The 24310-nt window shown below is 38.0% G+C and overlaps 2 protein-coding genes across 8 annotated transcripts in view; one reads left to right on the top strand and one right to left on the bottom strand.

The window, feature by feature from the left end:
* lnx2b (ligand of numb-protein X 2b) overlaps nucleotides 1–3858 on the top strand; it is an 87109-nt gene extending 83251 nt beyond the window's left edge. For all 4 annotated transcript variants that reach the window (XM_063060963.1, XM_063060964.1, XM_063060966.1 and 1 more), the window contains 3 exons: nucleotides 938–1160; nucleotides 1687–1845; nucleotides 2695–3858. In XM_063060963.1, the coding sequence (XP_062917033.1) occupies nucleotides 938–1160; nucleotides 1687–1845; nucleotides 2695–2830 (518 nt within the window). In that variant the 3' untranslated portion in view covers nucleotides 2831–3858. The remainder of the gene's footprint in view (nucleotides 1–937; nucleotides 1161–1686; nucleotides 1846–2694) is intronic.
* A 199-nt stretch (nucleotides 3859–4057) lies between these two features.
* LOC134353083 (pre-mRNA 3'-end-processing factor FIP1-like) overlaps nucleotides 4058–24310 on the bottom strand; it is a 60143-nt gene continuing 39890 nt past the window's right edge. Inside the window, exons 6-16 of one of the 4 annotated variants that reach the window (XM_063060968.1) lie at nucleotides 20711–20821; nucleotides 19509–19639; nucleotides 18749–18873; nucleotides 16877–16994; nucleotides 14894–15032; nucleotides 12868–12894; nucleotides 11893–11950; nucleotides 8846–8904; nucleotides 8186–8375; nucleotides 6002–6121; nucleotides 4058–4364 (exon numbers count right to left, since the gene is read on the bottom strand). In XM_063060968.1, the coding sequence (XP_062917038.1) occupies nucleotides 4235–4364; nucleotides 6002–6121; nucleotides 8186–8375; nucleotides 8846–8904; nucleotides 11893–11950; nucleotides 12868–12894; nucleotides 14894–15032; nucleotides 16877–16994; nucleotides 18749–18873; nucleotides 19509–19639; nucleotides 20711–20821 (1208 nt within the window). In that variant the 3' untranslated portion in view covers nucleotides 4058–4234. Of the gene's footprint in view, nucleotides 4365–6001; nucleotides 6125–8185; nucleotides 8376–8845; nucleotides 8905–11892; nucleotides 11951–12867; nucleotides 12895–14893; nucleotides 15033–16876; nucleotides 16995–18748; nucleotides 18874–19508; nucleotides 19640–20710; nucleotides 20822–24310 lie in introns of all 4 variants that reach the window. The other 3 variants (XM_063060967.1, XM_063060969.1, XM_063060970.1) reach the window with 3 other exon arrangements.

Here is a 24310-nt window from a genome sequence, read left to right as displayed (position 1 = left end):
GGGGAACATATGGATGTTATTTACTTGGATTTCCAGAAAGCATTTGATAAGGTGCCACATAAAAGACTTATCCATAAGAATGCATAGAGTTGGGGGTGATAAATTAGCATGGACAGAGGATTGGTTAACTAAAAGTAGTGTTGGGATACATGGGCGTGCCTCTGGTTGGCAATCAGTGATGAGCAGTGTGCCACAGAGGTCGGTGCTGTGCCCACAACAGTTCACAATATACATTAATGATCTGGAAGAGGGGGCTGAGTGTACTGTGCTGATGATACTAAATTGAATGGAAAAGCAAAATGTGGAGAAGATACAGAGAGACTGCAGAGAGGTATAGATAGGTTAAGTGAGTGCAACCGTTTGGCAGATTGAGTACAATGTTGGTAAATGTGAGGTCATCCACTTTGGAAGGAAAAATGAAAAAGATTATTATTTAAATAGTAAAAAAATTGCTAGGTGCTGCTGTGCAGAGGGACTTGGGGGTGCTTGTGCATGGATCACAAAAGGTTGGTTTGCAGGTGTAACAGGCTATCAAGAAGGCAAATGGAATGTTGGCCTTCATTGCTAGAGGGATTGAATTTAAGAGCAGGGGAGGTTTATGCTGCAGGATACCCCACAATGATATGCCAACCTTTTAACCAACACTAAGATCAATCTAACTCTTCCCTCACACTTAGTACTCCATTTTTTTTCTGTCATCCAAATGCCTATCTAAGAGCCTCTAATGTACCTGCCTCTATCACCACAAAATAATCATGTTTATGATTTGCACATGAAGAATAGGTAATTGAATAACCATTGTTTTACTGTTTATATGCCACACGAAGCTCTGATAGGAGAAAATTTTAAACTGTTGGTAGTCAGCAAACCTAGGAGGGGTTCTGTTTGCTACTATTGATATGACTATCATTTTGATGCTTAATATTTTCTGCTACAGGAAATGTACTTCTGAATATAAATGGAGTGGACCTCACACAGCTGAGTTACAATGAAGCAGTGTCAGTTCTCAAATTGAATGCGGCCTCCTCTAGTGTGGTATTGAAAGTCCTAGAATTTCCTACTACAGAGATGTTACCAACATCAGAGGAGCCTTCAGAAGCAAGCAAGGAGAACAGTTATGACTGGTCACCATTATGGGTCATGTGGCTAAGTTTACCAAGGTGATGACTGGTTACAAAGTGATATGAAATTAAGGAATACTTATCTGCCTTAAGTTCTATAGTGGAAAAGGGAGGGGTGGGGTGGAGAGAAGAGAAAATGGTGATTTTCTGTTACGAAACAGGCTAGCAGTAATCAAGAAGAATGTGGTCATCCATCAGGCAAGCAAATTAATCACAACTTGTAAGATTTAATAAAAGCAAGTTGTGATTTAAAATTTAAATTGAATTTGAGAAAATTAAAGATACATTGGTTTGTTGGGAGCTTGTTATTCAAATTTAAACCATTTAATATACATAAAGCAATTGAAATCTAAACAAATAAAACTAAATATGCTCAAGCTAAAACTTTATTATTGTACAGTACTGATGGCCTAATTTGTATTGAAATCTGATGGGGCATAACTGATTTAGTAGTCATAAAGAAAAGTCTCACTTAAGGTTGTCTACCCGGTGTTAAAAATCATATTTAATGTAAATGATCTTAATGGATAGAAAAATATTAACTGCCCTTGCTGTCTACTTGCAGTTACCTTCACTGTTGCAATGACATTACTCTGTACAAGAGTAACTCTGAAAGCTGGGGATTTAGCATTGTTGGGGGCTTTGAGGATGGGCAAGAAAACCAACCTTTTTTCATCAAAACCATCGTACCTGGAACACCAGCATACTTTGATGGAAGACTAAAGTAAGTGAAATTCATAAAAACAAAATGATGTTTGGCTGCACCAAACAAGTAAATTGGATACAAAGTTTTATCACTTAATTAGAAAAGCTTGGAGATAATGTTGCATGTAAGGCATTGGTTAGACTCTAGCTGGAATGATGTGCAGAAATGGTCACCAAATCACAAGACTTGACAACAAAGGGATTTGTTATCTCTATTCTCAACTTTTTGGAAGTATCAGGGTGACGTAAAAGATTGGAATTTTATCAATGAGCACTACAAATGAACCAATGTATTTCCTGGAGAAACCAGACTACAGATACTGGAACTTGGAGTAAAAAGTTAACTGCTAAAGAACTCAGCAGGTCAAACAGCATCCGTGAATGCAAAGGTTGACATTTCAGGTTAAGACCCTGCAAAAGGACAGTGTGGGGAAGGAAGATGAGCAGGCCATTGAAGTAAGGGGTCTGCCAATGCACATGGAGCTTAAAGGTGCAACTTGCAGCCTTCATTTGTCACTCAAATGGTAGCAATGATGTCCTACGTGCCTTGCACACAAGATCATTCTTTCCCCTTCATAGCACCTTTTGATTGTAGCTAGTCATGGATCTAGATTCAAAGTCTGACATCTTCCTATAATTGGGTTCTTTTTTGGATATACATTTTTCTTGTGTAGATGAGTTTCTGAGCCATGCATTTTAATTAGGCAACTAATTAATTGCTAAACCAAGCTAAGTAAGTGAAGACAAGATATAGGTTAGTCAAGACCTGAATACTTGCTTTTTCTTAAGAATACAAGTCTCAATACAAAATGTATTTAGAGCTTTCATGTTCAGCAAAATGGTTTTTAATTTTCTCTATCCTCTACAGGTGTGGGGATGAAATTGTTGCCGTAAATGGTGTTTCCACAGCAGGAATGAGCAATTCGGCTGTAATCCCAATGCTGAAAGAACAGAGGAACAGAGTCACTCTCACTGTCGTCTCATGGCCAGGAAGTTGTGTATGAAAATGGCAAGACAAAAATTATCGAGATTTTAATCGTGAAGGAACAGTGCAAATTACCAATTCACCAAAGTGCATTTTTGCTAAGCAATTTTGAGCAGAATACTTTATAAATTTTATTAAAAACTTTTAAAATAGCAAAGGTGCCAGCGTTTGTGAAGAAAGCCCTGCCATAAATTTCCAAATGTATGGCCAAAGTTTGAATTTTGGTAGATACATCTGCCATGTAATTGGACTTCATGGAGCATGGATGTGCAATTCCCTGAAATGGGATTATTCATTGAATTGGCAGAAGCAGGATCAGAATATTTTGTCACAGACTTGGTGAGCATATTTTTAAAAGATTCATAATTACCTGCATATGTAGTCAAATTCTGCATTCAAATGCAGTTCACTTTTTTCTGATCTACTTCAATGTAGCAGTGAAAATAAATTCTGGAGGATGAACTCAAACTCTGTCTCTGCTTCCTTTCTTAGTAATGATATGATTTAAATGCTGTTATTACACAAATTACTTGGTGCTAACAAGGTAAATACCCATAACTGTGATGCTGTAAAAGAATTATTAGGTAAGGTAGCGAGGAGGAGGAAGGAAATTATGTTTACAATTGACGATTGCTGGAGTCAATTTTTACTCCAGTGGCATTAGGCTTGTATTCCTTATTCAAACATACAAGGTGACTTGACAGGGTAGATGTTGGTATCTCGTGGGAAATCTCAAACAAGGAAGATAACTGCAAGGGGCAGGCTGTAGTTTCAAATGACAAGTAGAATTTCAACATGGAGGTGGTGTAGCTCTGGGTGATGGGAGCTGAATTGTTATATTGATGCAGAGGACAGAGAAAAGCAGCTCCTAGATCATATTAAAGTGTGTCCCAGACTTGAAGTGCCTGAGAGTTTACTACTCCTATTAGGTTCATATTCAAAACCTCAATGTTAAGGGGCAGTCCTTTCGGTTGTAAAAGGGTTGTCTTTAAATATGTAAAATTAAACAATCTTCAGTACTTATTATCTAGTTAGGTCTAACAAGCTTCTTAAAGTTGCAATTCAACCATACGAATCAAGATAGTGGTTCACTTACCCTTTTAGATTTGTTTCTGAAATTAGTACTTGCAATAAATTTGAATGATGGAGATGTAATTTTCTAGAAAACTAGATCTGTCTGCTTGAATTTGACATCCTAAATTACATGATAATCAAACTATTTAGAAAAAAACTTTTAATGTTTGTTTTACAAGCACACTTTACAAAAAAAAAATCAAAGTCTAAGTACATAGAAAGGTGGGATCAGGCTTCACATTGAACTATTAGGCATTAGAGTTCATGGAGTTGATTCTTCCCCACGGTGGTATTCACAGAACCAGCGTAATGAATATGACCTGATGCAGGGACCAGTTCAGCAAACGAGTTATTCCTTTGACTCTGCCTCAGGTGCTGTAGAACCTTCATCCGCAGCCTCTTTGTCTTCCTTGCTTCGTTTATTCTTCTTGTGTTTGTGACGTCTGTGACTTTCTCCCTCCTCGTTCTCATGCTGCTTGCTGTGAAATTAAATAATCACCAGTAAGTATCACTTTGTAGTCCTGAGATCAAGTGCAGAATCAGCTGCTGTATGCAGATGAATTGTTGTACCAGTGGATCTAATTACTTGTTCAGGATTTGTGGTTCTTCTATCAATGTTTATACTTTTCCCAAGGCTACTGGAATCTTACTACAGTTATGAACATCTTAAAATATGTTAAAGGCTTACTTTGTCCCCAGTGACTTCTACTGAGAAAGTTATGCTGAAATCAGTAAAGCTGAGGACAAATATTATCTGGGTTAAATATTGTGGTCGCCTATGCAGACACCTAGAGATGAGAAAATAAATTGGTGACTGGCCTCTACTCAATGCAAGCTACCATTGTTCATGTTCACATCTTTAATGGATCCAGCATAATTTTCTCAATAGAAGTCACTGAAGAAAAAAGTAAGTGTTTTTCTCTGAAAATCAGTGCCAGTAATTCTGGGAATTTGAAGCAAGGTCATTGCAGCATATTCTTCAACTAACCTTAGTATTTTCTTGTGGTTTAATGCTTGCTAGTCTAGTTGCTGCCTTTACACACTGAGCAAGAAGAGTTACTTTTGAGAAAATAATTTGATAAGTCCAGTCTTGGCAAAAAAAAATTGGAATGACTCACGCTGAGGCTAGGTATATTAAAGCAGCCAGCAGGTAACTATTTAACTTTTCTTTCTTCAAAAGTCTAGAAGTGTTTCTGCATTCTATTAGACATTTCATTCTTTAGAGCTTCATAGTCAAAAGGAACATTTATGGTGCAATGCCTGTTTTAACGTGGGTGAAAACCTCCATGTCGTTGCCTTCAACAGATTCTATTTGCTTTTGATTTTAATGTTAGTAACTGAATTTTCCTTTATTACTTTAATTACATCTCTCCCTTTTATCAAAAGATCCACTGCTTTGTTTTCCTGGTCTATCCTTAAACAAAATCTACATATGAAAGAGTCAGAAGACCATGGGGTCCATGTTCGTATTCTGTGCTCACTTGCTCTTTTCCCTGAACCACCTTCCTGCATTAACCTTATCTGTTTATTCATCTGGTGCTAGCCGGACAAAACATGGACGAAGTTTGGGGTTGGTGCTGTTGGTCAGAAAATGAGGCTTTAGATCACATCATCTGTTGAAAACCACATGGTCGGGACAAGTTTGTCAAACTTACAGGGAGCAAAGCCTCTCAAGCAGGATGGCTCAATTTTAAAGAGCAAAGGTGTTTTTTTGTACAGTTTTAATTATTCTCTGTGTGAAGAAATTTCTCATCAATCCTGAATAATTGATCTCATTTGAGACTTGAACTATAGTTCAAGACACTTCAGGCAGTAGAAATATTATCTGTCTACCTTGTCCAGCAGCATTGGAAGTTCGTATGCTTCAATGAGATCACCACTTACTCTTCTAAAACCCAAGTGAATCCTCAGACAACATTCCACCCCAGGAATCAAAATGGGTAATTTCTTAATTGTAATTTTCGAATCATGATTATGCAATCCCTTGAAGTAATCATTAAGTGTCCAACTGGACCTCTGCTTGACCATATCACTAAAACTGACCTATATACTTTGGCTAAGATTAAGTATCAATGTACAAAATTTACGTAAGCAGAACTTCTGAAGAAGTACACACCGCCTTGATGACTTGTGCTTGGAATCATCTTTGTCTTTGTGCCTCCGTTCCCTGTGGCGTTCTTCTCTGTCTCTACTGCGATCTCTGCTCCGATGATACTCTCTGTCATAGTTCCTTTCTCTGCTGCAAAAACAGAAAAATAATTGAGGATAGACAATATTACACATTTCTGATTAACTGGTACAAATTCCTAGTAGCTGTGTACAGCTAATGCTCCTACACCAGCTGGAAAAATGGCATACAGAATTTAATGCAGACAAGTGTGAGGTGTTGCACTTTGCAAGGACAAACCTGGGTAGGACGCACAGTGAACGACGGGATACTGAGTAGTGCGGTAGAACAAAAGCAACTGGAAATATTGAGCCATCACTTCTTGATGTCACAGATAGACAGGGTTGTAAAGAGAGCTTTAGGCACGGCGGCCTTCATAAATCATAGTACTGAGTACAGGTGATGTTATGAAGTTGAATTTGCAGTTGGTGAGGCCAAATTTGGAGTACTGTGTGCTGGGTCAGCTATCTACTGAGAAGATAGCTACATATAAGAATGAAAGCGTACAGAGAAAACTTACAGGGATGTTGCTGGGACTTGGGGACCTGAGGAGGAACATCTTCACTCAGAAGCTGGTGAGAGAGTGGTACCAGCTGCCAGCAGAAGTGGTGAAATGTTTCACTTTAAACATTTAAGATAAATTTGGAGAAGTACACAGATGGCAGAGGTACGAAGGGCTATGGTCCAGGTGTGGGTCAATGGGACTAGATGTGTTGAATAGCCTGTTTCTGTGCTGTAGTGCTCTGTGACTCTGAATATCCAACCAACTGAGGAAGATTTTTTTAACTAAGAATGCAACTGGAATTTGGAATACAATGAATGGTTGGTGGAGCAGGTACTCTTACAACATTAAGTATCTAGCTAAGCAATGAATCAACATGGTAATGAAGGCTGTGGCATGAGTGATGGTAAATGGATTTAGCAGGCAGGTACTTTACATCTTACATGAAATATTAATCTGGAGGATCCTTTTCTATACTGTATGAGTCCTTTGATGATTCTAAAACATCAGAACAAATGAAAGCAAAATAATGGCTGAATATAATTTTCAGATTATTAATTAAGAATAATAATCTAAAGCTATTTCTAAGATATTATCAGCATCACTTGTAATATTACTTGTTTCAGAGGCACAGCACATTAACTATTGGCTTGCAAGGAGAGTTGAAAGTTTCTCACCAGCAGTCATAGCAAAGAGGGAAGAAATTCATCCACATGACATGATCCCATCACCTATCCTCATGCCAAAAGTAAACTTAAAGGGAAAATTTCTTTTGAGAAATATAAGAGTGAAAAGACAACTCTAATAATTGTCTCATTATACTTCATTTCTTACCCCAAGTTAAAAGCTGAAAGAACAAGACAACAGCCCAAAGAATTTTTAAATAATATTTTGAATAATTTGTAAACACATGAGATTCTGCAGATGCTGGAAATCCAGAGTAACCCACACAAAATGCTGGAGGAACTCAGCAAGTCAGGCAGCATCTATGGAAAGGAATAAACAGTTGACAGTTCAGGCCAGGACCCTTCATCAGGACTCGGCTGTTTATTCCTTTCCATCGATGCTGCCTGACTTGCTGAGTTCCGCCAACATTTTGTATGTTATTTTGAATAATCACACCCACTGTGTCTTGGAATAGCATTGTCACCACATGCAGCCGTAACTTAAATCCTGATCAAATCACTTTAATCTCATCCTGATTTACTATTCATTGTTGTAGCCTCTGCTTTATCCGCTTACTCCCAAATGGACTGCTCTCACCCTTTCTAAACAGCTTATGTAGTCAACTAACATTTTTGTTCTCAATTCTGGCACTTACCCATCTCTCCTTTCAGCAGCTGAGAGTTTTAATTTCAAGGAATCAAACTGGGAATTTACAGAAAGCGTGTTTCAATGACAGTAACCATGAAATTGCTGATTAATTACTAAACCCTATCAAATTTATTACTGCGCTTCAAGGAAGTAAATGTACCATTCTAACTGGTCTGGCCCCTATCCAATGCCTGAACTATCAACGTGGTTCTCCCAAAACTGCTTCTTCCCCTCAGGAGCAATGAGGCATGGACAACAAAATAATGACAATGTCACTGATGTCAACATCTTACAAGCAAAGAAAGAATAATATTTACTTATATTCAGTTGTTGTTGGGGTCGGGCCTCGGTCTCGTTCACGATTTCTGTCTCGATCAGTTTCTCGTTCGCGGTCTCGTTCTCGTCGTGGGCCTTTGTACTCCCAGGGGCTATTGGTTGTTTTATCAAGTGTATTAATCCAGGGTGTTTGGGCTGTGGATACTGTTGGGTAACCAATTAGTCCAGATTCTGGAAAATAAATTTTAGGAAAACAGAGTGGACAATTAATAGCAAAAATCAAATCAATTGAGAAAGAAAGTCACCAACAATCATCTTTTCAGTAAGTGAATTAGTGAATAATAGACATAATAAATGGTTAAGAAAAATAAATTTTAAAAAATTAAGTATGAACAATAAATTGAAAAACATTTAAGTAAGAAATCTCAATTGTACAGGCAAGCAAAAGGTTACAATGGCTACTTACACAAGATACCCAAGGAGTACAGAACTTCAATATGACAGTAGTTGGGTGGGGGGTATGTAATAAGAGAGAGAGGAACTGAATGACCAAAACCAAAATTAGCGTTTTTAATAAAGATTCTGCACTTCAGGAAAATGTTATTGGAAGTACTAACTAAAATATACAACTTTAACATATACTGAATACACATCTTGAATATTAGATAAGGATATATCCAGTGAAATTGAATAACAATCACCTGTAGGATTATAGGGAAATAGAGGGGGTGGCCTGGTGTCATAGCCTGGAGGTGGAGCACTGGAAGAGCAGGAAGTTAAACACATTAGGGATCAGAAATAATATTCACACAATGTCAATTTATTACCATTATATCTTGCAAATTACAACATCAATGGAAACACAAGTGAAGTTAACCTACCAACAGCGCATCATGCAATACAAAGATATGTCTGAAAGGAGGTAATTCTATTCAACAAATTTAGTAAACTTCTATAGGGAACTTGAGTTTTACAGAACCCTTAAATTCAAATTAACAGTTTAATTTTCTCTTGTGCAACACCAACTGGTTTCAATTTCATTTTGAAATTAAAAGTTTATTTTTCTTAAATTTCACACAATCTGAATTAGTTTTTAAACCCTAGATTTACAGTTGACAATATGGCGGACAGTGATTCCAGTCAAAAAGTACTGTCACCAGTTGGTGAAAAGATTGTTTAAGTGTGAATTACGAGTGTTGATGATCACATTTCCAATTTCTTGTCCCGATCACATCTACAAACCAATTTGAACCCTCTTCATTCAGTTAAGTAGAAACGAAATTCATCTGAGTCCTAACTTTAAGCCTGAGACATCATCTCTAGAAAACAAATGTTTTTTTGCAGATCTCCTAGTAAATCTTTCTGTAGAACAAAGAGACCCAAAGAAGAGTTCCTCGAAAGGAAGACAGGGTAGTGAAGAAGTTGTTTGACATTCTCGCTTCACTGGTCAGGATATTAAGTAACAAAGTTGGGAAATTGAGTTAAGTGGTACAAGATGTTTGTAAGACAATATTTGGATCACCCTCCTAAACTGGAGATGGTGAAAAAATGAAGTATGAGGATACTAAGACCGGAGAGTCTGAGTTACAAGAAGAGGCTGGAATAAGCTAGGACTTGTCCTTGGTGTGCAGGAGGCTGCGGGGTGACCTTACAAACATTTATATAATTGAAGATAAGGTGACTAGCCAGTTTTTCTTCCTCAAAGTAGGGGAGTCCAAAACTAGTAACCATAGATTTAATGACAAACAAGAGAAAATCTACAGATGCTGGAAATCCAAGCAACACACACAAAATGCTGGAGGAACTCAGCAGGCCAGGCAGCATCTATGGAAAAGAGTACAGTCGATGTTTCAGGCCGAGACCCTTCGGCTGGACTGGAGGGATAAAAAGCTGAGGAATAGATTTAAAAGGTGGGGGAGGGGAGAGAGAATCACAAGGTGATTGGTGAAACCTGAAGTGGGAGGGATGAAGTAAAGAACTGGGAAGTTGATTGGTGAAAGAGATACAGGGCTGGAGAAGGGGGAATCTGATAGAAGAGGACAGAAGGCCATGGAAGAAAGAAAAGGGAGGAGGAGCACCAGAGGGAGGTGATGGGTGAGCAAGGAGATAAAGTGAGAGAGGGAAAAGGGGATGGGCAATGGTTGGAGGGGCAGGGGGGGCGCATTACTGGAAGATTGAGAAATCGATATTCATGCCATCAGGTTGGAGGCTATCCAGATGGAATACAAGATGTTGTTCCTCCAACCTTAACGTGGCCTCATCACAAAAGTAGAGGAGGCCATAGATAGACACATCAGAACTGGAGTGGGTGGCCACTGGGAGATCCCGCTTTTTCTGGGTGAACAGAGTGTACTCGGCAAAGTGGGCACAATCTACGTCAAGTCTCACTGATATACAGGAGCACCAGACACAGTAAATGACCCCAACAGACTCACAGGTGAAGTGGTGCCTCATCTGGAAGGACTGTTTAAGGCCCTGAATAGTAGTGAGGCAGGTGTAGCACTTGTTCCGCTTGCAAGGATAAGTGGCAGCAGGGAGATCAGTAGGAAGGGACAAGGGAGTTGCATAAGGAGCCATCCCTGCAGACAGTAGAAAGTGGAGGGGTTGGGGGGAGAAGGTGTGCTTGGTGGTGGGATCCCATCGAAGATGGCAGGAGTTCCAAAGAATTATGTGATGTACGTGGAGACTGGTGGGGTGGTAGATGAGGACAAGAGGAACCCTATCCCTGGTAGGGTGGCAGGAGGAAGGGAAGCCCCTTTCTTTGAAGGAGGAAGACATTTCCTTTGTTCATCCTGACAGTAGATGTGGTGGAGACAATGGAATTGAGAAGAGGATGGAATTTTTACAAATAACAGGGTGGGAGGAGGTATATTCCAGGTAGCCATGAGAATCCATGCATTTGTAATAGACATCAGTAAATAAGCTGTCTCCAGAGATAGAGACACATAGATTGAGAAAGGGGAGGGAGGTATTGGAAATGGACCAAGTAAATCTGAGGCAGGGTAGGAGTTGGAGGCAAAGGTGAGAGGAGAAAAACTTAATATTGACAGAAGGTGGTGAAAATATGGAACAGTTAATATGCAAGCCCACTGATTTTCCACCAGAATCCTAGTCTCAAAATTGGATCAGTAATGTTAAGTATACCTCTCTCACTGATCACTCTCACCCCAGCATGGTTGGAACTCAGAATGAGAGAAAAAATCTTGAAAACATCTGCTTAATTTCTCCAATCAAAGGATTCGACTGATTAGCCTTTCTCGGTAATTGCATCCTTTAACTTACATTTTAGATGTGAATTTTCTTTGTGCCTATTGACTATCTTTTATGATTAGTGTGTCTACATCCCTAGATCTTGTGAGCCTAATTTACAAACTAAGGGGGACTCTTCCTTGGATGAAGAGAGTCTATTAGGAGAAAGCAGCAATTAATATTTTATAATTAGCAAGTAAAATGGAGTAACTCTAAAAAGAATACATTTCTTTGAAGTGGGGCTCACCAATGCATGGACCAATCAGACTATTATCCAAACTTTTTACAGAATTGTTCTGTTTTAACAAAATAGCGCCCTTAAACACATATTTAAATTTATTTATTACATGCCTATTCTGAAAGCTAATATGATATTGACTGTATAGTGGTTGAGAAATTACCTTAAATGTGACAAGAATGCAAAATCTTTCTTTCAGTACACTGTGCATTTTATCTCTGACAGATAATCAGAGACTTGCGATAACATATTTTAGCTTACCCTTCTACAGTTGGCAACAGTAAAGCTGGAGGGGGCACAATTGGTGGTGGAAATAACCCTGCACAAAAAAAGCAAGTTTATTTTACACAGCCAAACAAACTATGGTTCATTAAAACTACAAAGTTTGTTGTCTGGGAGAGTTTACACGTTAGATTTTAACTCTTTAGCAAGAGCTGTTTGGTATATTACATTTTTTCCTCTGATCCAACTAGTCACTGTCAAGTGCAGAAATGACATGAATAATTGTACGCTTTTCCCCAATTGTTTCAACATCTATCTTGCAACTGGCAAAGCAGTGCAGATTGGAAAGTGACAAACCCTAATCCCAGATCAGTGCTGAGTTAGTAAGTGTCAGCTTGGGCATCAATGAGGGCTTTGAAGTGCCTTCAACATATCACATTAAAGAGACAAACATAGACATTATTTTTCAACATTTTGCAAAAATGTGTCAGGAGTCCAATGTTTCGGCCCTGGCAGCAGGTCTTAAAACTAGCTACTCAGTTTCTTTACAAACAAGACCCACACACTGTCCTTGTGTATTGCAATAAACAGTTAACTTATCAGGAGTATTTGAGGAAATGTTGCAAGAGGCAAGTGCATCTGTACTATCCATGCACAACATGTTCAAGTCAAGAAATTTGAATTTTACACATGTGGGTTCAGATGGGCTCATATAGAATTGTGTTCGTTTTAAGTTATAAAAAATCTTCAGTTAGAAGAGTTCTCCTTGGTCAGAAAGTTAAAGGTGACCCTGTATGAAAGTACTAATTATCCTTTTAACCCTCTGCACCAACTGTGAGATCATCTCACTAATATTGTTCCTAACATTTGTAAAATCAACTCCAGAATGGAACTCAGTGGGAAAAGGAAGTTACATTGCTAATTGCAGCAGAATTATCAGCCTCTGATTGCAATGTTTTGAGATAACCAATTGCATTTCTCACAGTTGTATATGTAAATTGAATGCAGGATTACCTGGTAGAGACCCAGGTGGCGGCATTCCTGTAAACACAAGAAGTTTCACTGTCTTAAAACAAACCAAGTGCGTAAAAGAATATGCTGACTCGTAACATTCATTTTAATTGATAAAATGTTCTCCAATTACCTGGAAGAGAGGTTCCTTCTGAACCATCCCAAGACAGGAAATAAAAATATTTTTAAACTTAATAATAATGTTGCTAAGTTACAGTAAAAGGCATCTAGTTACAATAAATAACACCAGACTATTGACACATTAATTCGACTAATAACCATTTGGTTGAGTGCGCTCCCTAAAACCAAAAGCACATTTTAACAAGATGAATATAAATTCTACTGCATCCAAGAGATGTTTCAGTAGCAGTGCAAGAAGTGTTACACACTGAAACTGTGCAAGCTAATGATACACCCAAACAAAAGATAATGCAGATTTTATCTTAAACTCTTTTGCTAGTCAGATGGCAACACTGATAACTTTATACAGTGTATAAAGTTAAATGCCAAAATAAATGCCAAAAATATAATTTTCCTTTACTAAGGGGCCTCTTACTCAGGATTCAAAGGAGATACCCATTAATTGAGTTCAAAACCTCACAAAATAAACAAATAGAGAAAGTTTCCAGGTGTTTATCATTTACAAAAGCATCCTACAAACAACAATTTAGTTAATTTGATCTATAGTTCAAGGACAAGGAACTTGTGGAAGAGGACTGAAAATTGGCCATTTTGCTTGCTCGATGCAAATAAGAGGCCAACTGACTGGCATTTGTAATCTGTTGGATACATGAAATGATATGTAGGTCTACAGGTTTTCTTCTCCTCTTACAAACAATGTTGTTGCAATTAGGACGCTAATTACCTACCCAATTAAATTCAAGTGCATCTTCCCCTGTTGGGATAATTCATGGCTGCGGAACTCCTAGTAAGCTCAGGTCAGTGTTAGCAAATTATTCAACATGAAGACAATATACCTACAACACACACAAGAAATGCTGGTGGAACGCAACAGGCCAGGCAGCATCTATAGGAGGAGGTACAGTTGACGTTTCGGGCCGGAACCCTTCGTCGGGAACCCCGTCCTGGTGAAGGGTCCCAGCTGGAAACGTTGACTGTACCTCTTCCTATAGATGCTGCCTGGCCTGCTGCATTCCACCAGCATTTTTTGTGTGTGTTGCTTGAATTTCCAGCATCTGCAGATATCCTCGTGTCTGCGACAATATACCTACACTCAGTTCCTCCCCCCACCCATTTTACATAGGTATATACATTTCAAAATCACCTCCTGATTTAGGGAATTCAAAAATAAATTATTATACTGCTAACTCTCTTTACAGACCAGGGACCAAATTAGCATCCTTTCTGATTTACGATGCCTACTAAAACAGCAAATAACATCTTTATCTACAGATCCAGGTGGGCAAAGTAACTTTCATCCTAATCACTCTTCTCTATTCATCTGTTCAGTAAGGTTATAAATAAATTCTGCTCCAATGCATTAAGAAAAGGCAGGAGAATGGGACGAGAGGGATAATAAATCAGCCATGATAGAATGGCAGAATAGTCTCGATGGGCCAAATGGCTTAATTCTGATTCTATGCCTTAACAGATCAAGACTCCTCAACCTAATTATTTTAAATTGTGCAGTGTAGCAAGTAAATTTAGAAAAAACTAAATTCAGTCTCTCCCTGGAAATAACAATAACTGAAGTATTTAAGGGAAAATCATGAGATTAGAAGCAAGTTAAAATGTTTGACTAAATTCCCCTTAGATATGGAGGTGGTAAATCAAGGTGCTCAAAACTCAAATAAAAAGTTACATTAGAGCAGATGATAAATAACATGCCAAACTGCAAATAGTGAATTTACAGGTTAGCTCTGGCAGAGTTAATTTTCTGGGAGCTGTGCTTTAAAATCTGTTTCCGTCAACAGAAATTCCAGTATTTATCCTTAACTGATATTCTTTTCTTATTGAACCCTTATTTGGTAATATGAAATTAGAAATATCTATACCTAACAGCTCTTACCTGGTGGGTGCATGGGTGGCGGTCCACTTGTGACAGGAGGAGGTGGGTGTAAGAAATGAGGGGGTGGTCCAGGCATTGGAGGAGGAGGGCCTGTAGGCGCTGGAAATGGTGGTCTTTTGTTTCCATGGTCTCCAAGAACCTGTTCTCGCAAATGAAAATATATTGTTTTATACAACAGCAAGCTAATCTTTAATTTTCCCTTGAACTGAATACTCTCCTGGGTTATTTAACAAGGTACTTGGTAAATAAGCACAAGTACGGGTCTGAAGTCAAAAGGCTAGACTAAGCCGAACGACTGCAGGTATTAGAAATCTGAATGAAAATCACAGCAAGTCAATCAGCATTATGGGGAAGAGAAGCAGAGTTTATGTTTCAATTTAAAGACCCTGAAATGTTTATTTTCCCTTTCACAGTTGTTGCCTGACTTGCTGTGTGTTTCCACCATTTAATGTTTGCATGCAGATTTCCTACCCTAATTCTACTGGTTTCACAAACATCATTACAGATACGATTGCTTCCCGATTTAAATAAATGCCTGAACTTCTAGCAGGCAATATGTAAAGGTGCTAAATTTCTAATTACCGTTCCATCTCAGAATTTGATCAGAATTTACTGCATTGTATATACATGTACTTAAAACACTTAACATTTTTTGTAACCACTGGAAGGGCCATTTTTGCTTTTCAAATGCCAAATTTTCTTTATCAACTTATATTCAGTACCCTGTCTAAGATAAAATCAGAATCAAGTGTTTTAATTCGGCAGTGACAAGTGCGCTATAAAAAATATCCTGTGTCTTTGCCCACCCCTTGCCCCCAGATTGTCAGGAGTTTTGTTGTTTTATATATACTGAAATTGTGCTAGCTTTCACTGGCTCTGATTTATTCTGGAATAAGTTCACTGAGCTCTTTACCAATCTGGAGGATTCTCTTCCATTAGGCCCTTTTGCAGTTTAAAACAATCTCACTGCTGATTTCCATAGCCCAGGTGCATGAGTTTATTGTACTGCATTTGCCATTTCTTTGCCCAATTCCTTAACCTACCTTGATCAGTGGATGCCAATTCTATTTGCTAAATATATTGCTACTCAGTTACGGTAGGAAGATCTTTCTCAAAGGACATCATTACTAATTATACAAGTTATAATGGCACAAAGTACCATTTTAATTTGATTTCAGCAAAGATTATGAAAGCAATACAAATGATTTCAATGACTTTCTGAATCAGGGAAAAAGTTTTCTGATTATCCAGTAGTATATATTATGCATTTTAAACCATTTTTAAAACTTTCTGCTAAAGAATGGCACTCCAGAAACCACCTCAATTAATTCTTCGCTAAACTGATAATAGGGTCTAAAAGCATCCTACTGATAGAATCTACGAACAAGAAATGGATATGTCTATGCATTATTTGCCATTGTTCACATCTGCTTCTGTGCCATTACAATAGTCAAGTCGGAAGATTCCAGAAACAACAAGTCAAATGACTAGCTAATATTTATGATCCAACTGTAGGATAAACATTGGCTATGACGCTGGGGAAACTTTCTTCTTTAAATAGCATCACGGAATCTTTTCCATCTACCTGAACAAGCTGAAGGAACCTTGATTTAATTTTTGATTAGGAAAATGACAAGTCTGACAAAACCATTCACACATTTTGTATATAGTGTTACATTCTCATATAACACTTCCATTTAATACTGACCCAAACCAAGATTAACACCCACTCTAAACACCTTCTCATCTCTTCTGTTGAAATTATGATCTTGCTGCAATATTGTACCAAGGCACCGAACAGCTTACAAGCATATCAAAATTACACTATTCACAATGAAGCACCTCCATACAAAGCACTGAAGCTGAAATATGTTGTGTCCATAACATTTAACAGCAATGTATCCTTATAATGAGACACACTTGCTTTTAACAAAAAAAAATCTAGTTTTATTTGTCATTAATATCATGAAGAAATTACTTTACCTGAATTGTACTCTCATCTCCTCCATGCTTGTCCCGCCGCCTTCCTTCTACTCTCCTGATGGAACCCGTGTATCCACCAATAACATCAATCGTGCCCGCAAGTTTTCTGGAGGAAACACTTAATTTTTACATTAAATCTGATAGTTCCAAAAAGTTGGGTCAAATAAAAATTCTGAGAATTAGTATCATTTAAAAATATCTGGTTAAATCAGATTTTCCAACAATGTCATATATACTGTAAATACAAATGGTCCCTGCGTAATGGGGATTGTGTTCCTAAAAAAAACCCATATCACAACTTTCCATAACATGAAACACAAGCTGAAAGAGTAAGTTATTTATTTAAATGTTTTCATATTTGTAAATTCTGTAAGGACAGATTTCTGTTACCATAACATAGGGGTTGCCTATATATAAACAATTCCACAAGCCACATCTCATGCATGCAAATGTTAAATGGTCCTGTGCTGTTGCAAAAATTAATTAATGGGAAGGGTGGGGAGAATGAAAACATTTGTGATATTTCAAGATAATTAGGAAATAAAAGGGAAAACTTTAGTTTTCATATATTACTAATTTAGAGCATAGAAAAGCACAACACTGTACCAGCCCTTCAGCCCACAATGTTGTGTTGACCTTTTAACTTACTCCACAATCAACGTAACTCTTCGCTCCTACATAGCCCATAATCCTTCATCCACATAAAAGTGTCCTAACGTCCCTAGTGCGTCCAACTCTACCACCACCCACAGAAATGCATTCCAGGCACTTATCACTCTCCGTATAAAAAAAAATCTACCTCTCATATCCCCCCTAAACTTCCCTTCGCTCACCTCAAAAGAATGTCCTCTGATATTAGCCACTGCTGCCCGGGGGAAAAAAGGTGCTGACTGTCCACTCTATCTATGCTTCTTATAATCTTATACACCCTTATCAAGTTGCCTCTCATCTTCCTTTGCTCCAAAGAGAAAAGCCCTAGCTCGCTCAATCTTTTATGCTGAGGGTTCAGCATTACTTCACTGCAATGGATAGGATATGCACACAGATGCATAAAGAGTTTAGTCCTGAAAAATTACATTACATTTTCGAGTTCTTAGAAGTGAAGGTGAGTAAGGAGATTTACATGCAGATAATGTTGGCTTTGTCCAGTCACTAAAGGTTAACTCCAAATAACAGTTCAGATAAGATTATATTAAGCCCAGTAAAAACAGTGTAATACCTATGGCTACTTAAAGGTCCTCAGTAAACCCACTACCCATGATTATGCATCAGGTTAATACAATGCCATTGATTTCACTGGCTGTAAAAATATTCTATTTATTCATGCTAGATATCACTAAATTTTAGAGATTAAATGACTAAAGATTAAATTTCTGAAGGGTGATGAATATGCATTTCAGTATATTGTATAAAAATTAAAGATTTGGTGTACACCCATTTCCATTTTAGGTCATTATAAAGAAACAAGTAGTGAAAGAAGAATTTCTCACGCATCGTTTTCAGGTTGTTACATCACTGCACTGTAAACCTGAATGCTAATTATGTTACATGACTGTTACAGCTGGTTGAGACTGGTCAGATTAATGCAGATCATGGACTGATTTTGGAGTTGGGATTTTCCTAATCTGAATAGCTCAGGGTTGAATTTTACATTTTAGATTTTCTTCATTCACAATTTGTAATCTCTGACTGAAGCATTATCAATGTTAAATATATTCTGAATTTACATTCCTCTATTAATCACCTAACAGCACATATCCATTAAGCATATGACAATAATTTCTCTTCACCTCCACCTGCTGTACAGAACTTTAAGACTTATTTAACATTCCAACTGAAACACTGGGTGACTTTAGTAGCTGTGCATCTTACCTATTGGGTGGTGGGCCTGCTTTCATCCTTCCTCCAGGTGGAGATGTGAAATCAGTCTTCAATTCCATTTTTGGCAAGTTGTTTTCTACATCCTTCTCCACATTGCCCACTCTCCCTTGCTGAAACTAGGTAAAAAGAAAGTGTCTTAAATAATACCTTAAAGCAGATATGCAAAGTTTTAACAAAGCCCTATCAGTGAAATCCATGGATGAAAGGATTATATGATAGTATGCACTCAAGGCAATATTTTTCATACCTATGCCTACCAAAAGCTTATTTATTAAAACATTAACCATTTCCCTAAACATACATCCACACTTACCCATGCGATAACACCATATAAACCATTAAACCATGAAGTGCTTCGACATTTTGAGTACCAAATCAAGTGTAAAAAAAATGAGTTCTTTCTTTGCTCACATGCTACTGTAAATGCCAGGAAGAAAATCTGGGGCCCATGGAGTGTGCTCTATACATTATCCTCAAATACCAAATGCGGACCATTGAACTGACACATTTTATTCAATACATCAATTTCTGACAAGGAGACTTCCTCAAGGTTCCTGGTTTCTTGTAATTAACCAATCCAAAACAAAAAACCTGGACTCATTACCTTTCAATGCAAAAGGAATACTCAAGCAATTTTTATTTTAGTTTGAATTTACTCCATCCAAAGTATTTTTAAGATTTCTATATTCTATGACAGTTACAACTTAATCATTATCTGTTTTAGTTGTTAAACAACAAAACTTTTCTGTACCAATATTTTGTTCTCTGAACCAGATGCAACGACAGGATCAAGTCCTAACTGAAGTCTTCGTTGTTTCTCACAATAGGCTTTCCATGTTTCTTCATTGAAGCCATAATTAAAATAATCTGAAAGGTCAGCTCCTAAGGAAAAAAAACATGGAAAGAAAATAGGTACACATTGCTTAAGGGCCAATTAATCCAACAGTAAATTTTCCCTCCAACTTTCCAAGTGGAATACTTATTTTTATTAACCTTGCCCTTCTATTCTGACATCCATCCATATAAATTATAGACAACACAGGATGCCATCATTTGCCCCACATTGTCTGCACTCGTTCTTGCCCAGGACACTCAAACCTGAACCAGTGCCTGTCTTTGTTATTCTAGCTTCTTTGACAGAGATATGCAGTAACGTTTCCTCAGAGAAAGGAATAATCCCCTGGCGATGCTGCCCATGAATGAGAAGTTCAAAGTTCTAAGCAAATTTACCCCGAGGTTCATTTTCTTGTGGGCATACACAGTAAATACAAGAAATGCAACTGAATCCACGAAGGACCGTACCCAACAGGGTGAACAAAGTGAAGGAAAATAAAAACTGCACAAAAATAGAGAAAAATAATAATAAACAAGCAATAAATAAATATTTACAGTTCAAGTGAAGTTGAGTGAACTTATCCCCTCTGGTTCAACAGCCTGATGATTGAGAGGTAATAACTGCTGCAGAACTGTTCATAATACATGTACTATGAAATACATACATAACGTATTTACATTTAATTATGTAAATCATATATTATGTTTTAATGTTATATTTGTGGGGAAAATTTCACTGTAACTAATTTCTCACTGTGTAATTTTGCCTGTATCAAAATTCGTACTTCTTTACATTCACAACGACTCAATATTCAAATACATTCATAAACTACAGGAAAATTGCAGTCCAATGATCCTAGACTCAACTCTTCCAAGCTCCAGAAAACTTCCTCTTTGGAAATTCCACTGGAACAGGGAAGTTGCTGAAATTGATGTCAGTTTTACAGAACTAGTTGTTTTAACGGTTGCAATCAAGAATTCTTGTGCTAAAACACACGAAAAAACCCCAGCCCAATCATTCTTGCCAGCTATGCCTCTGAGGAACTAGATAAGTAAGCCTGTTTATTGTGCATTTGCAAGGTAAACTGTGCTGAACACTGAAAGGCAAAACAAACTTACCTGGTTTCCTCCAGGGTTTAACTTCAAATGAATCCAAATCCACTTCAATCACAGGAATTCCATTGATGCTTCCAGGGGCATCAAGGTCAATGCCTTTAGAGTGCAGCTTTGCTGAGGCAAGAAAGAGAAGGCATTTACCACTATTTGAATTCTATATGTCTTAACCTGCATGATTCTTACATGCCTTTTCATGGATTTCCAGTAGTGACTACAGTTATCTCTACTAGCATATTCACCCAGCACTATCCTATGGACTACCTGAATTTGATCAGATCCATGACAATATTACACTCATATTATATTTCCTTATTACATAGGTGGCTACTGGCACAGCACATCCAAGCCAGTTGTCAGAGCAATTCAGTCACATTCTGACAATTATTTCTCTGCAACCTTTTCTCTTGCACAAGCCAATTAACACTACTCTAGCCACTTACATCACTTACTAGCCACATACGTTATGGGAAATTTACAATAGCTAATTAACCTAAAAACCAGCACATCTTTGGGACGAGGAAGGAATTCTGAGCACCCAAGGAAAATGCACACAATCATTCCACTTTGAAAGCTGTATAATGAAACTTTAGGTCATTGGTGCTGTTTGGATAACTGCAATATTTTCAGGGCCACTGCGTTTCCCTTTCATAAAAAATTAAGAGTGAACAAAATCTTTCAAGAGGTGGCATTTTTTTTTAATGCTTAATCTGTGTGGACATGTAAACAGACAGAGAACAGACCTGGTAAATATCCGAGAATCTCAATTTTGAGGATCTGTTGAAATCTCTTCACTGTCCATCGTCTACATAATTTCACTTTTACATACAGAAATTGATAAGTAATTTTTAAAATCACATGAAAAGCAAAACGTTAAATGAATATTTAATCAATAATACACTAATGGGTTCAGCAATAAAATGTGCCATCTTTTCTTTAATGTGTAAATTATTAAAACAACAGCTTTAGTTAGCTGAGCTTTTATGGTGATTTTTTTTTACAAACTTTCAGCTTTAAGAACAATATTAGCTTTTAATTATTCACTGATGTGGCTATTATCATAGGCAGGCATGGAAAATCCATCAAGCTGTTCCAACTGGAAACATGTTCTACTACTACAGTATGTTTGCTATACCAGCCATTGGAGTAATCAGTGGTCAAAAATAAAAGAATTTTTGTTCCTCCTCTTCTGGAACTATTGGAGCCAATTGTCAATTGAGATTAGCAATCCAACACAGAAACTAAATGGAAAACGCAAACACGAGGAAATCTGCAGATGCTGGAATAACAAGCAAAACACATAAAAGTTGCTGGTTGCCTGGCCTGCTGCGTTCACCAGCAACTTTTATGTGTTTAACTAAATGGATAAAATGATTTGAATTTGTACCAAGTCCAGCTACTAAAAATAGATATTAACCTAGGTCAATTCCAATCATCATACATAAACCTGTTCAATCAACACTGATTAAATTTCTTTTTCTAATAACAAAATTACTGTATGATATTAGATAAACTGCTATTTAAAAACATTTACAAAGATATTCAGAACTGAATAGAACACAGAAACATTACTGAATACAATTTATCAACTTTTACATTCAAGCTCAATGTAATTCCACAATCAGAAAACACAGTAATTTCAAATTATAGTGTAACATTTTAAACTGTCTTGCATATTAAAGCAGAGCTGAAGTTATCCCTTTCCATCCATATGGCAACTCAATATACAGTACCGTGAAAAAGTACAACATTTGGTTTTAGATGTTTTATTTGTGCCTTCTGCATTAGTGCGTAGGAGAAAAGCACAAATTTTAGATTTCCAAATACTTTCCAAAAAAAGTTAGTGATTTTTTTTGTATTTTGCTAAAGAAAGTTACATATTAAGTTGCAGACCATTTGATTACTCTGTAGGTATATAGCCTGGTGCTTGATCAAACAAAGATAACAAACAGGTGTTAATCAGCGACAGATAAATACTTTATTGATCCCAAAGGAAATTACAGTGTCACAGTTGTATTACAAGTTCTCAGATATACAAATATTAGAAGAGAAGTATGAAAGAATTTAAAAAAAAGACTACCTCAAACGGTCTAACAGGAGGGGGCTCATCACTTCCTCAGCTGTAGGTAGACTCATTAATGGCCAAGGGTAAAAACGACCTCATATAGTGCTCTTTGGAGCAACAACGTTGTCTTAGTCTATTACTAAAAGAGTTCCTCTGTTCACCCGTGGTGGCATGCAGAGGGTGCAAAATATTGTCCAGAATTGGCAGGATCCTTTGTTCTACCACAGCCTCCACTGTGTCCAGTTTGACTCAAAAACAGAGCCATCCTTTCTAATCAGTTTATTGAGCCTATTAACATACCGGGCTGCAAAGCATGTGCTACCGGGCCACGAGGAAACAATACGAGTCAACTGCACCTTTCCTCATTCCCTGCCACGCACTGTTGAACTTGAACCCCACCCCCCGTCAGCCGGTCCGCAAGAATATTGTCAATATTAAACTGGTCTGTGGTGCAAAAAAGGTTGGAGACCCCTGGCATAGAAGACTGTACTGGCAACAATAGATGGTAGAACATGTGAAGGAGTGACCTGTATACTCCAAAGGACCTCAGTCTCCTTAGAAAGTAGAGGTGACTCTGGTTCTTCTTGTACACAACTCTGTGTAGGTGCTCCACTCGTCTGTCATCCAGGTACCCGTGGGTCCTCACCATCAATAGTAATAGGGAGCAGTGCAGGCTTAGTCTTCCTAAAGTCCATCACCATCTCTTTTGTCTTACTGATGTTGAACTGGAGATGATTCACCTTGCATCATTTGACAAAGTCCTCCACCAAGGCCCCATATTCATCCTCCCATCCTGCCTTTATACATACTATTGTTCAGTCATTATTTCTGCAGATGACATGACTCAGTGTTGTATTTAAAGTCTGAGGTATAAAGGGTAAACAAGAAGGGAACCAATACAGTCCCCTTTGGGGCCCCAGGTGCTGCTTATAGCCATGTTTGACACATAGCTCTGAAGCTGCACAAACTGTGGTCTGCCAGTCAGGTAACCCATTATCCAAGATAAAATGGAAATGCCAACCTGCATTGAACAGAGCTTTCTCCCCAGCATGAGGATTCGAAGAAGGAGTCTGAGAGTCTGAGTGGGAGTGCCGAGAAAGAGATTTTTGAAATTTTCGTTATTTTTTTTCTCCAACGGCTTTCTGAGAGGCGGGACTGCGCAGGCGTGTGACGTCGGGCAGTGCAGCGCGGCAGATTTAAAAGGGCAGACATCCTGCTTCGGATTTGATTCGAAGAAGGAGTCTGAGAGTCTGAGTGGGAGTGCCGAGAAAGAGATTTTTGAAATTTTCGTTATTTTTTTTCTCCAACGGCTTTCTGAGAGGCGGGACTGCGCAGGCGTGTGACGTCGGGCAGTGCAGCGCGGCAGATTTAAAAGGGCAGACATCCTGCTTCGGATTTGATTCGAAGAAGGAGTCTGAGAGTCTGAGTGGGAGTGCCGAGAAAGAGATTTTTGAAATTTTCGTTATTTTTTTTTCTCCAACGGCTTTCTGAGAGGCGGGACTGCGCAGGCGTGTGACGTCGGGCAGTGCAGCGCGGCAGAT

This window comes from Mobula hypostoma, chromosome 10, assembly GCF_963921235.1.
Source record: "Mobula hypostoma chromosome 10, sMobHyp1.1, whole genome shotgun sequence".
In the NCBI taxonomy this organism is placed as follows: domain Eukaryota; kingdom Metazoa; phylum Chordata; class Chondrichthyes; order Myliobatiformes; family Myliobatidae; genus Mobula; species Mobula hypostoma.
Note: the sequence above shows the minus strand (reverse complement) of the source record. Positions and strands in the feature narration are given on the sequence as shown.